Raw genomic sequence first — 13,817 nt, 5'->3', positions numbered from 1 at the left:
GGTCTTTGCCCAGGAAAACTTATGCTCCAAAATATCTGTTAGTCTATAAGGTGCCACAGGGCTTCTTGTTGTTTTTGAAGATACGGATTAACACGGCTACCCCCTCTGACACTTAGATAACACACTGGTAGGTGCTATAGAAAATCTTACTCTACACTCTAAGGATGAGAGTTTGATAGGCCTGGATTTGAATGTCACATATCCCCCACAGTGTGGGTGCTTAGACTGGGTCTCTCTCTTCCTTTAATAACTGAAGAAACCAGCCAAGTGGCAATTTCAGACTTTTTTTTGCTCTTCATTTCTATTCCTGTCCTGTGTTTATTGCAGCTTCTCCCTACAGTGCTGAGGATACCCAAAGGCAAACCAAAAAACCCAGTCCAACTATCTTTCTCCATCTGAGTGAGAAAGAAAAGGGGCCAGTCTTTTATTGCTGGAGGAAACTTGATTTTCATAACTTCAAACGAAAAAGGGGAGACAGATGTAGCGTACCACATAGTCCAGCCCCACCTGCAAGTGCGGACTGTTCCCTCTCTTCATTCCTGCCTGCTTTGCCCATTCTGAAACAATTCAATCAATGGCCTTTTCACGTTGCTCACTTGGAGGGTGAATTTAAGATGCAGATTTGGAAGAGCCACTGCTCACCCCTAAAGCCGATAATCTGTTGATAACTGAGTGACATGGCTGTGACTGTTTTACTTAGAGCCAAACAAACAGCTGATTTTGTTTGACTCACTTAGATGATGCCAAAGGAATTAACAAAACAAGGGCCAAACATAAAATGAAGCTTACCGGTAAGTACAGGAGCTCGTCATCTGGAGAGCGACGCTTTTTGATGGATGTCATCTGGATGCCATGCGTGCTCTGCCGAAACGCTGCAAGGAAAACCCCACAGTGCCCAATTACAACTTTGCATGGCTACTGCTGCTGGGTTTTCAAAGAGATCTCTGTGTTCAGGATCCACAGGTTTGGAAAAGGCTGCTGGCTAAAAAGCACCTGCCAGGGTCTGAATGCAATTTGAGGCAGCAGTTTGTAGCTGTGACAGTAAGGATCTGACTTGCATCTCTTTGGCCTGGATGCATGGGAAATGACTCATCAAGACAGCACTAAAAATCCACAACTAACTGCACTCAGGATGACAACCGGGTCCGTACAGGCCATACTGAGTCTAGGGACCTCAGCGTTGCCTAGCTGGTGAGGCTCATTACCATATTGTCTGTAACTCTTTAAGGGAGAGGTGTGAGTGGCAAGGCCACAGAATCTATCAATGAGGCCAAGCTGAAGTTTGTAGCCTGGCTCAGTGCAGAGTACGCAGGAAGCCTGGGCTGTTTCACTGGGTTAATGCCCAGGCTTAAATGGAGTCTCAGGTCCAGCCTCCCCATTAGTGGAAGGGTAGCACTGGCCATGCAAGAACTCAGGAGACAAACCATCAGCAAGTGCTCCGCAGGTGCAACTGTAACCCTATTTGCAATGGTTTCAGTGCGGCTAGGGAACCTGCATGCTACCGGGGGGCGGGGGGACAGCTGGCCTACTCGCTGCTCCAAAGGAGTTTGACAGCAGTTAATTATTAGTGATTTTATTTGACTGCCAAAGCAGAAACCCTCCCAAGAGGCTTTTGGAAGCAAGCGGTGATTCCTGTTCCACCCCACAGCCTCCAGCTCCGGCTCCTCCTTCCTCAGCTGCACCAGTACCAAGGACGGCATTGAAAGCCGCAGCTGTGGGCCGCCCAGCTGTGCCCGCTACTTACGGCGTTTCGTACCGTCACCGGTCTTTGTGCTGTCAGAAACTTGCTGCTTTCTGATGCTGTCCTCGTCGGCTTTGCGGTCCCTCCCCGGACAGGCGCAAATGCGGGCTTCGAAACACCGCCGGCCCAGGACTTGGCCACTAGAATGAGGAGAGAGAGGGGAAGCATTAATCCAGGCCGAGCCATGACGGCGCACAGTGAAACTACACAGCAGGGCAAATTTACACCAGGCATCCATTGCTGCTCCCTCCATGGATCACAATCCCAACACCCCCACCTGGAGACCAGCTAATGGGGGGGCTAAATTACCTGCCCTGTGCACACATTACTAGCCACCCAAAGGGGGCTGTCCTAGCTCAGCTTGTTCTGTGAATCCCTGCAATGCTACTGCAGTCTCTGAACAGCTGTTTGCCTCGTGACACGGCCCTTGGGCATATTTCCCATGCAGCCCACCTTTGGGTGCCTCAGAACTACACACGCTGACTTATTGCAACAGCTTCCACTAAGTAGCAAGACCCAGACAGGGCTTTTCCCCATTGATCTCAAAGCAGCTCACTAAGGCAGGCAAGCGTCTGTACCATGCCCATATAAGAGCGGGAGAAACAGGCCCAGAGGGGCTACGTGGCTCACCAGGGTACCAGAGCGAGAAAGGCAAAGGCAGTGCTGCAAATAAACAGCAGCTCTCCCGAGGCTCAAACTGCAGAAGATAAGCACTGGAAGGGACCTTGAGAGATTGTCCGGTCCAGTCCCCTACCCTCACAGCAGGACCAGGCACTGTCTAGATCATCCCTCTTAGATGTTTGCCTAACTTACTCTTAAATATCTCCAGTGACGGAGATTCCATAACCCACCTGGCAATTTATTCCAGCGTTTAACCAATGCAACAATTCTAGCCCCACCACACGCATCTTTGGGAACTCTACAGAACCCTCCTGACGAGAGCAACCGCAGGGAAGCAATGCAGTCTGATGAACACACAGCAGTGCTCTCTCCTACTCCTCCCATGCTACCGATCCGCCGGGTGCTACTCACTCTCTCGTTTCCAGCGTCACGATGATGAGGATGGGGCGGCGGTTCATCCCACCAACGCAGCTGCTGTTGCACATGAAGTTGTACAACACCGTTGTGAACTCTGTGCCAACCTGGATGCAGGAAAACCAGGATGAAGCAGTGGCGATGGCCAACGGAAGGCTCTCTGTACTCCTCTTTTCCCCATTAGCTACACTTATCACGTAACACCAAGACGGGCTGCAAACTGCTAGGCTGGGGTCTGGATTTGGGCTTTTCTGGAGACTGCAGAAGTTCAGAGCCTGGAAGGGGGTCTTGCTTCAAACCCCTCTCTAAGTAGGAGGAGTGGATGGGATGAAGTTAAATTCCCCTTTACTAAACCCAAGAGCTTTTCAGACAGCCTCTCCCTTCTGTGAGGAGCAGGCAAGAACACGAGGCCAGAAACAGATCTCTCACTCACCTGCGGAGGTTCGTAGGGGACCAGCACACTCTGCCTGCCAGTGATGGGGTCTTCCACGTACTGGGCATGGCTGTTCCCTTCCACCCGGATCAAGTGGCTGGGAGGGGCAATCTGCCCTGCAGGTGGCCAGAGGAGACAGAAGGAAAGAGTTTAATTCAGAAAGCAGCTCAAACACAGGGAGGGAGCCCTGTCACCAGCCTAGGAAATGCTACCTTCCTCATTCAGCCAGCCCCTATCACTAAAGATCTCGGCGCCTCGCCACTACTGGCATGACTGTTACTCCCAGGGCACCTTCTGGAGACAGCAGTGAGGAACATACGCCAAAAGATACTTGAATAAAAGTGCAGCTGCTTTCACTGTTGAATACTTGAGTAAAGTACACACATCACTTCTCAATTGTACTCAAGTAGTTCTCCAGAGCAGACACCGGTGACTTGTTCTGAAGTACACGCCCCTGCCAAGCAGCTGTACTTTTACTCAACATTTGGGTACTTTCCCACCTCTGGAAATAACTGTATAAAGGGGGATATGAAGCACGGAGACTTGCCCAAGGTCGCATGGAGTAGGTTGCAGAGCAGTGAATCAGACCTCTGCATCTTCAGCCCCTGGCCTCTGTACTAACTGCTGCCCCATCCTCAGCTGGCTCTCACGGGTCGGCACGACTTTGAGCACTCCCTTGTAATACGCTTGGAGCCTTGCTCCAGAAAACAATGCTTTTCTCCCCGTGCCTGACCTAGAAAAGTCTGTACACAAAGCAACAGGAATCTGTCTAAGCCCTACTCCATTTACCTGCTTTGCAATCAATACCCTGCCTAACATGGCTGCCTCCTGCCACCTCTGCCCCAATAGTTAGAGAAGGGACAAGTGAAAAGGAAAAGGGTATAAATGACATCCCTGGCAGTCTCTGGAAGGCCTTCTCTCCACTGGACAGTTCTCCGACCTCCCCCATTCCTAACGCCCTGGCCAGAGACTGCACTGCCTTTGTAAGCAGTTTAGAATCTAACCTCCCCAGGGCAGGCTCTGTCTCCTGCCAGGGCCAATTAGGGTGCTAGGAAAATAACACATCTAGGCCTCAAACCAGATGCCTTTTAGACCCGCTTGATCTTAGGTAAGAGACAACGCAGATGTTAAGTTGGTGGGGTTACCATATAAAATAAGAGGGAGCGTATCTGTATCAGTATCTATCAGCTCACATTGCATTAATGTGTTATAGTACATCCAGTAGATTAATGCACCAGCAGTTGGCAGATACAGAAACTCTCTCTCTCTCTCAGGGACGTCCTCTTTTTCGAAAGGCCAAATATGGTCTGCAAAATTAAAAACCTGGGACATCTTCAAAATGACGGCTAGCAAACTAACAAGAGCAGAATCGAGTAATATATTAAGAAATACGAGATTGTTAATAATATAATCCCAGTTGGATAATGTGAAATGAAAAGGAAGATGGTCTACAGCTTGAAGCTGCCATTTGGTGTTACCCGACTAGAGACAAACATCCTTATATCTTAGACACATGGATTAACAACACAAGATGATATTGCAGCCTGTCACTGGATCCCTTCCCCAGTAGCACTGAAGATCATTCCTGAGTAGGACAGCTGCCTCTTGGAGCAGGGGAAGTTGGGGTGTGGGGAAGAGGCTGTCTGAGCTGGCAGAGTGGGAAGGGCTGGGGAAGAGGCAGCCTGAGCCAGCTCGGTGCAGGGTCAGATGCTGATCCAGCACAGGCAGCCGTGTCGTTTATTTTAGCCCTGCCACTCACGGCTGTCTTGCTACACGCACAAGGCTCAGGGGGCAGGTGCCGGCCCAGCACTCAACACTCATCTTACCCTCATTGAACTCCCGGCTCAGCTCGTGGTTCGGGCAGCGTTTGACCACCTCGGTGACATGCTCAGCTTTCTTGTAGACAGGCATGGCACGGATGATGGCTCCTTGCGGCGGCGGGGTCATCACTTTGACCTGGATGGGACAGGTCTTGGCGATCTGACAGTACAGCTTCTTCAGGTCAGTGGAGTACTGGGTGGGAAGGGAGAGGAGAGCAATCTCAGTCTGTATTTGCAGCTGAGTGAGAACCACGGTGTAAAATTCCCATGTCCACAGGGGGCTAGGCAGTTTGCTACTGTGCCCAGGCAGTGTGTCCTCTTGATTTACCCTCCATGCATTTTCCACCAAAGAACAACCAATTCAAAACTCCTCAGAGCCAGTGGCTCATTGGGCTGAGGCGGTTAAAGCACATCCATTTCATAGCCAATGGTACATGTGGCAGCCTTGGAGCGCCCTCAGTGCATGGGTCAGGTAGCCATTCTGCAGCTATGTAAACTGGTCGCAGCCTTTGAGTGACAGCTCAAGGAAGCCTGAAACGCACAGTCAGGGTTCCCTCTAGTTTTTTCCACCAAGGATGGAAGAAATTTTGTTATGTGCACCAAGGTATGTGTGGATATGCATCGCCAATAGAAAGACAGGCTGCCACTGTGGGGACACTGCTAATGATCTGGGCAAGCACCTGAATCTCTCCTGGATGGCCGCCCAAGCACTCAGCTTACAGAGAACACTGCCCACAACCTTCACAACTGTAATCAAGCCCCTTAACCCATCATCCACCACACGTGACCAAAGAGATGGAGGTGGCCCAGTTCTAGCTATCCTGCATCTGAACTGCCCCGAGCTACAGGAACATCTGGAAACCAGATCAGCATGCAGATCTGAAATGTCATAACGCTTTGAAAGGAGGCTTCTGGTCTCCCTAGAGGCCTGAAATGAAATCTTGGCTCCAACTGCACCTACAACTCCATGGGTGTTTGAAAGCAAGATCCCAGTCTGAGCTGTGCAAGTGGGACCCATTTCAGAGGATTATTTTATGTTATCTATACAATGGGCACTTCTCTCAGGGACATGCTAAGGATGACCTTCGCTTAACTTGACTTAGGCCAGGTCTACTCTAGACATTAAAGTTGATTGTAGACACCCAATTCCGGCTACAGCAATTGCAGGAATCAACTTATCTACAATTGACTTACCTGGTCTGACTCTGCGATTGACCTCCTTTAATACTCACGATATTGAGGAGTACAGGGGTTGACCATTAACCCGATAGTTTGATTTTGTGTGCCCCTACCAGGAGCATGAAATCAAACCCTGGAAGATGGACCATGACCAGGCTGATCTTCCATGTAATGTAGATATACCCTCAGAGGATCTCAAAGTGCTAACTACACATTGTAGCAGGGAAGTATGGTGTCTTCTTACATTCAGGTAGATAACCTGTAGATAAGTGAAGCAACTAGGCCAGAGAAAGTGTCACCAGCAAAGCCTAGACCAGAACCTGAGTGGAAAGTCCATGACATGGGCCCTCCTTGGAAGAGGCCAACGCTCTCTCCTGAAAATAAAGTGCAACACATCAACCTCCAGCTACCTTGAGTGACCCATAAAACATATTACGTTCCCTCTTCTCTCCAAGTTCCTGCCTCAGACAGGCCCCAGTTCAGCTCAGCAGCACATGCTTAAGTCCCTTTGGCTTTGGTGGGACTTCACCGACACACACATGAACTCAAGTAACAGCAACAGATTTAGACACATTCTTAAATGCTTAGTTAGATTAAAGCTAAAACCCCTTTTCCCTGGATTCTCTCCCTGAAGGTCATGCTCCATCTTCTCTTCTACATGAAATACCGCCAAAAGACCCTCCTGCCCCCAGTGCCGACTCCTCCCATGCCAAGGTAATTTAAGTCCACACGAAAAGCAAATCAGCAGCTCACACACCTTGCTGTGGAGGCTTTTTCTCTGTGCAATGCCCAGAGATGTTTAGTGTTTGTTTTGTGGTTATTATTTCTGTAAAGAAATGCTCTAGTTCCTACAGGAAGTATTTCAAGGCTGCTCTCTGTCATTATTGGGCAGGAGGTCAGACTACGTGACCACAATGTCTCTTTCTGGCCTTTAACTGCAAAGCACAGAATTGCCTCCCTGACCACTTTAACCACAAATGTTGCTGGCATTTTCCCCACTCACTTCTAGCAATGCCTTACAGTGGAATGCGAGCAAAAGCCCCAAAGTGGCTGTTCCTTTAAAATGTCTTTACCAGCAGCCGTTTGTGTACCTGATCCCAACTGTTCAAACATGGAACCAACAGGTATGGACAGGTTACCAAAGACAGCTGGCCCTTTCTCCCTGCCAGTACAGGAGAGCCTGGCTCACGTATGGGTGGGCGGCTGGTCACGTGGCAGCAAAGGATTAGGGCTTGCTATTCGCGGGATTATGTCTGTTTCAAAGGTTACTCCTGCAATATGCAACGAAACGGGAGTCAGAAGAACTGGGAGGTGAGGGGAGTAAGTCCAGGCCATCCCCCTGCCTGGGAGTTTGACACCCTGGCCACCAAGGGGCTGCAAATGTTTTAAGTTCTCAAATTTTCCAAAATGTGAAGACAAAGTTATGCAATCTGTTTTATGTGCCTGCAGGCTAGAGATTAAACACACAAAGGATTTACCCAGCCTGCAGAAATGGAGAACGTGCCAAACCATTAAAAACAAAAAAAGACAGCTTGCGAAACACAATCTAGACAGTGACTTATCAGAGAGTTCTTTTCAACCTGCAATTTTGTATTTTTTTAAACAAAAAATTAATTCCTTGCACAGTTCATTCCCTGGCATGTTTGTCTGAACATTACCGTATTCCCAAGAAAGGAAACTTTAAAAAAAAAAAAAAAAAAGCCATCAATGTTTTAAAATGTCTGGAAGTTCAGCGACAGTATTTTATTCAGTGCATTACTGTAATAACGGTGTGCTGCAGCTCAGAACTTATGGAGTCAGATGGATTTGTGTGCCCAGTTAGCACTAATGAAAACTAAGTGTTCAAATCCGTTAGCAAGCTTTGAAAATATGTACAGCCCAGCATGGTTCAAAACAGGAAGGACACAGCATGTGCTGTGTGGGCAAAACACAATAGGTGTCTATAGGTGTTTGGAGTGTTAAACAACAAAGCGGAAGGAGAACTTCAGCTGACTGCAGTAGGTGCAATGGTAGCATGTTTTCAGCAGGGTCTTTGAGTGATTGCTGTTCAAGGCTGAAATCTTGAAGAGAACAGTAGGTAAACAGTACTTGCCACCCAGGAGAATCCCAGTGTGTGTATTCACCTTGGCCTACCTGACACAGTGGTCCTCAAACTATGGGTCAGGACCCCAAAGCGGGTCACAACCTCATTTTAATGGAGTTGCCAGCACTGGCACAGACGTACTGGGGCCTGGAGCCGAAACGTACACTCCGCTGCCCAGGGTCAGAGCTGGAGCCTGAGGCAGTGGGGTGCAGGTTACCGCCCTCCAGCTTGGGGCTGAAGCCCTTGGGCTGCATCTTGCCCCCCACCACCTCTCCTTGACCTGGAGCAGCTTGGCTTGGGCGGGCTCAGGCTTTAGTCCCTCTCCAGGGGTTGTGCAGTAATTTTTTTTCCCCCTCGGAAAGGGGTCATGGAACAATGAAGATTGGGAATCCCTGGCCTACAAAGGCAGCCAATGCCAGGTAGACATGCAGCAGGTTTTCAATACAATTCTTTAGGACAACACCAAAGACAACTGCATCTAAAGAAAATGGAAGGGGAAATTACTAAGCAGACAAAATCTAACTTCCCCAAATGAAACTTGGCCAGGTCAGTGGAGAGAAGACCCTCACTTGCGCGACAACGCCCTGCCTCGCCCATGGAGTGCCCTGGAGCACTGGGTCTCATTTAATGGAGCAAGCAAGAGGAATTGGAAAAAACATTCCTCTTGGGAGAGGAGTGGTCCCCTGTTTAAGCAGGGATACTGAAGATTCTGGGGCCTGTTCTCACCCGACACAGGCTACAGACCAGCTCATCCCAGGACTGGGCCAGGTGTGACACTTCATAAACCAAATGAGGCTCCCAATGTACATTCTATCAATCAGTTATTTGTCCAAGGCATTGTCAGAGTGACACAAAGCAGGGCTGGGAGCAATATCCACAGCAAAGAGGCAAGTGGCCCCTGAAGACGAGCTGTAAAGCCTTCCTGTCCTGGCTGGCCCATGGTTCAAGTCTTATTAGGGCTGCACAAAGGACAAGATTCCAGAAATCTCAGCCAAATCACAGTGTTCAAAGTCCTCTCAGGCAAAGTGGGCCCTCATCAAGAGGCCCCAGTCATGTTAGCCCAGTGTAAATCTGTCCATAAAGTAGCTACTGCCAGACATTAAATAACAATGTTTGTTTTTGCTTCCTGCCAAACCCTTTGTCATTTGAGTCTTAACTACCTACTGGCACCATAGATGGAAACAACTGGTCCACAGGGACTTCAGATCAGGTCAGCGATATGATCTATGTAAGAAAGATGAAATATATATTCAAAGGAGGTTAGTCTTGGTGAAAACCATGAAGACAGAAGCACTCTGTGCATATGCAGAAGATGTGCATATCTAAGATTAAACAGGAAACATCTCAAGCAGTTTCTTCTTCAGATGTGTGTGAACTCCAATCAAATGGCTTGACTGCCCAATAACAACTCTAGTACCTGAGCCATAAGGCACGGGAGAAAGGGACTGAAGTCATGGTAATAGTAGTAAGCCTCACCCACTCTTACATCTTGGAGCACAGGTCATTGACTGCCATTCGCTGAAGCATCTGTCTACCAAGGCAACAGCACTACTCTGTGCTGCAAGACATGTGAAATCTCATTGAGGCTGCAACATGAAACCACACACACACTCCAGGAACAGAGAGAGACTTTGGTGAGCTGTCACAGAAGGTCCCTATAAATTACCAGATGGGTCCTGGGACTAGGTGATGAGGAAAGACATGCCAAGCTTGACTCAGTGACAGTGAAGGGGAAGGAAGTCTTCAGACATCAGAAGACTGTAACCATGAGGGAGAGAAGTATTTTCTGAGGGGATACAAAGAAGTGAATTGAGCAATGGGCTCTGAAATCAATAAAGGAATTATTTGGAATCAAAATAAGGAAATTTTTGTTTCAATGAGCTGTATTTTCTAGGAGAATAATCTCCCCAGGGTAGTAGACTGGTATGTGCTGAGTTATGAACAATGAGCTGAAAGATGGACAAGAAAATCCAATGAGAGACTTTTCATGCTGTAATAATTTCTTCTAGAACTGGCAGAAGTCAGAAAGGGGTCAAAATCAAACACTTCATCCATTTGAGAAGAAATTAATATTGTTTTATAAATAAGGCAAAGTTAGACCAATTGGGTCAGATACTTTACAAGCTCCTTGCCTGGCTCTTTCAGATGGTGTAATAAAAATGGCACAATATGCAGTTAGAGTATAAACATGAAACCGACTGGGAGCAATAATGCAAGTTTACTTTGCTCAACACATTGGTTTGCCATTTTGAAATGTGACAACTGTTACTATCCATTAATGGGAACAAGAGCTGAACCAACACCATGACCCAGGGAGCTAATCCCAAATACACCAGAGAGAATTTCTATTAGATATATGGAGCAGACAGTTACTTAAAACAAACACATTAGGAATATTGCCCAGCTAGACATTCTCAGATGAAAAAGAAAAAGAAAAAAAAAACAACAACTTTGCTTAGCATTTTCTTAGGGGTTGAAGCATTGTGTGGCACACCCAAATAAGCAGACTCAGATTGTTAAAAACAGTAAATTCTGCTCTTTGACTACTAATACATTTTAGAGGAAAAGAAAAACATTCCAGTGACTCCAGCCCTGCCCTCACCACCTGCCTGAGCAGACATACTATATTACACACTCTTGGCATCTCCAGTGGTAATTCAGTATCACAATGCGTACACATGCCAGCTCACATCAGCCGACACCTGTCTGATTCATCAACAAGTCCCCTTCTCCTTACCATGGGTAAACAAAAAGTTTAAAGGAAAACCTTTCAGCTCCCAAATGAAGCATTTCCAGCTAGGTAAATGAATGGTCTCTGCAAGTGGACTGCTCTGTTTGCGCAACACAAGTCGCGTGGGCTTTCCATTGAGCACTGAACTCCTAAGGCAGAAATCTGATGCAGCAAAATTCACAACATGCTGCTTCAATTCATGGATTCCAAGACCAGAAAGGACTACTGTGATCTTAGAATCTGACTTCCTATATAGCTCAGGCCAGAAAACTTCCCCAAACATGTCCTCAGCCACATCTTTTAGAAAAGCCAGCCTTGATTTAAAAATAGCTCATGATGCAGAATTCACCAGGGCTCTTGATGAATTGTTCCAATGGCTAATTATTGTCACCGTTCACATTTTACCTCATATTTCCAGTCTCAGTTTGTCTTCATCTTCCCAGCCATTGGATTGCGCTATTTTTTCTCAGCTACGCCAAAGAGACCATCTTTAAATATTTGCTTCCCATGCAGGTACAGGCTGAACCTCTTCATGTCTAGGTGGTCTCCCTTGGGACCTGACCGGTGCTGAACCAGAGAATTTGCTGAAACACAGGAGGCTGACGTTGTCTAGCAGCATTACCAACTTTTCCACTGCTTACTGGGCTTGTAGAAGACATTTAGGGGTAAATGAAAGTTCAATAGCAGTGCAGACACTGAGAGACAGGACGGGTGGCTGGAAAAAAAGCTTTATGGAACTACAGGTAACTTGGCCAGAACCATGATAAGTGGTCATCCAGCTAACTAAAATCATGCTGGATTATGGATGTTACCAGACTGCAGATGTTCAATCTGTACTTAAAGTCTGATCAAGACATCCTTTAAGCATCTCTCCTTTAAGCTAAACTGACTAAGCCCCTGGAGGCTATAAGGAATTTTTTTTAACCCTTTAATCATTCTTGTGGTTCTTCTGCGAACCTCTGCAATTTATCAACAGCCTTTTTGAACTGCAGGCACTGGAAGTGGACACCCCTGTCAAGCAGTATCACATCAGCTAAACCTAGAGGTAAAATAACCTCTCCAGAGAGTTTATGCATCCATGGATCCCATCAGCCCTTTTGGCCAAACTGAGAGTACATGTCCACTTGATTAGCCACCACCTCCTCCAGATCCTTTTCAGTGACTGCTTCTCAGGAGAGAGTGGCCCCCCCGGCCCATCCTTAAAGTTTAGCCCACATTCTTGGCTCCTCCCTGTGCATATTCACATTTGGCTGTATTAAAACTTAGTGTTTGTGCCTAGCTTCCCACGTGATCCAGCTCATTCTGCATCACCACCCTGCCCACTTCATTATTTACCATTCTCACAAGTTTTCAGTTGGCTGCAAACTATATCAGAGATGATTTCATGTTTTCTTCCAGATTGTTGATGAAAAGGCTAAACAATATAGGGGCAAGAGCCTCTCCTGGCAGGCCCCCAGGAGAAACCCATCCCTGACAGTGACGAGTCCCTATTTATGGTTATATATTGAAGACTTCTCAGCCAGTTTTTTACCTGGTTAAGGCATGCCATGTTAATTTTATGTTTTTGATTAAAAATCTCGAACAAGAGAATGCAGTATCAAGGCTACTGCACTACAGAAATCTAAGGGCAGTACTTCAACATTATTATCCTTGTCATTGATGTGTCTCATCTCGAGTATCTCTTTAGTGTCTGTTTCAATTTCCTAGCTAAGCAAGTCCCTGGAGCCCAATCGGCATCAAATCTGAAAATGGCTCTCCCAACACCAGGAGTGCCCATTGTTAATGCCAAATGCTTATGAATACATAGCAAACCTAGAATGGTAGCTAGCGAATATAAGATTGTCTTTGCCTTCAAGTTCCTTTCGCTCAAAACAAACGCAAACAACCTTCTCCCCACTACTTACTTCTTGGAAAAACTTCAGTTAGTTTGGCATTAATTTTAAGGTCCAATTTCATCACCCAATTTGGCTGCAAGTTTTCCAAGAACTACATTGTAGATGAGACACTGAGCAATAGAAAGCTCTCTGTGACTACAGGGGAAACTCAGTGTCTCTCTTCTCTTAGCTGCCAAAATACAGTGCGTAAAGAATTCGGCTGTGCATTTTTGTATTTTTACTGGGTTTCAGTTTAGTGGAAGTGAGGGGCTTTTTTTTTTTTTTTTGACTGTTGCTAATGAACACACACATTCTGTTAGATGCTTTATTTCCTATGTGCAAAAGCCTTCCAAAGAACATCACCACCAGGATGCACAATAGAATCTTCAAGCGCAAACCACAAATTGATAAAGAAAAGCCAGTTTAAGTCATTCTGGCATAAGAATGGTAAGGCAAAAATCCCTCTTGACCCAAAATAAATATCTACAGATTAGCTGAAACCAAAGCCACATCCATGCTGATGAAAAACCTATACAGCAACTGCATCCGGCAAAGAGGTCTGAAAAAGAAGTTAACGAGCTAGTCTGAAGTCACAGCCTGATTCAATGGAGCTTCAGAGTAAATAAATCTAATCACATTGGGTCTCCCATAAAAATTCACACTCAGTATTGCTGTAAAATCAGTCCCATGAATTCAGGAGATCTGTCACTGTTGTTGCTACCACCAGTGTTGTTGCTGCTGCTTTAAGTATGGAAAAGGTTCTTTAAAACCAGGTGCATTCTCCAGACAGATTCTTCCTATACTAAACCTGCCCTTCTCGCTAACAAAGACAATAGTTACATTCAAAATACTAGAGCCAAAGGAGTTGCTTAATGACCAACTGCCCTGCACACAACACACTTGAGAACATCCCACCTTTGG

The 13,817-nt window shown here is 46.7% G+C and overlaps 1 protein-coding gene across 4 annotated transcripts in view; it reads right to left on the bottom strand.

Moving 5' to 3' along the window:
• The window catches only part of TP63 (tumor protein p63), a 176,933-nt gene that overhangs the window by 19,219 nt on the left and 143,897 nt on the right, over positions 1–13,817 (bottom strand). For 3 of the 4 annotated variants that reach the window (XM_075004126.1, XM_075004124.1, XM_075004128.1), the window contains exons 5-9: positions 5,036–5,222; positions 3,210–3,325; positions 2,774–2,883; positions 1,745–1,881; positions 790–872 (exon numbers count right to left, since the gene is read on the bottom strand). In XM_075004126.1, the coding sequence (XP_074860227.1) occupies positions 790–872; positions 1,745–1,881; positions 2,774–2,883; positions 3,210–3,325; positions 5,036–5,222 (633 nt within the window). The remainder of the gene's footprint in view (positions 1–789; positions 873–1,744; positions 1,882–2,773; positions 2,884–3,209; positions 3,326–5,035; positions 5,223–13,817) is intronic. The other variant, XM_075004127.1, reaches the window with a different exon arrangement.

The sequence above is a fragment of the Carettochelys insculpta genome, chromosome 10, assembly GCF_033958435.1.
Source record: "Carettochelys insculpta isolate YL-2023 chromosome 10, ASM3395843v1, whole genome shotgun sequence".
NCBI lineage: Eukaryota > Metazoa > Chordata > Testudines > Carettochelyidae > Carettochelys > Carettochelys insculpta.
Note: the sequence above shows the minus strand (reverse complement) of the source record. Positions and strands in the feature narration are given on the sequence as shown.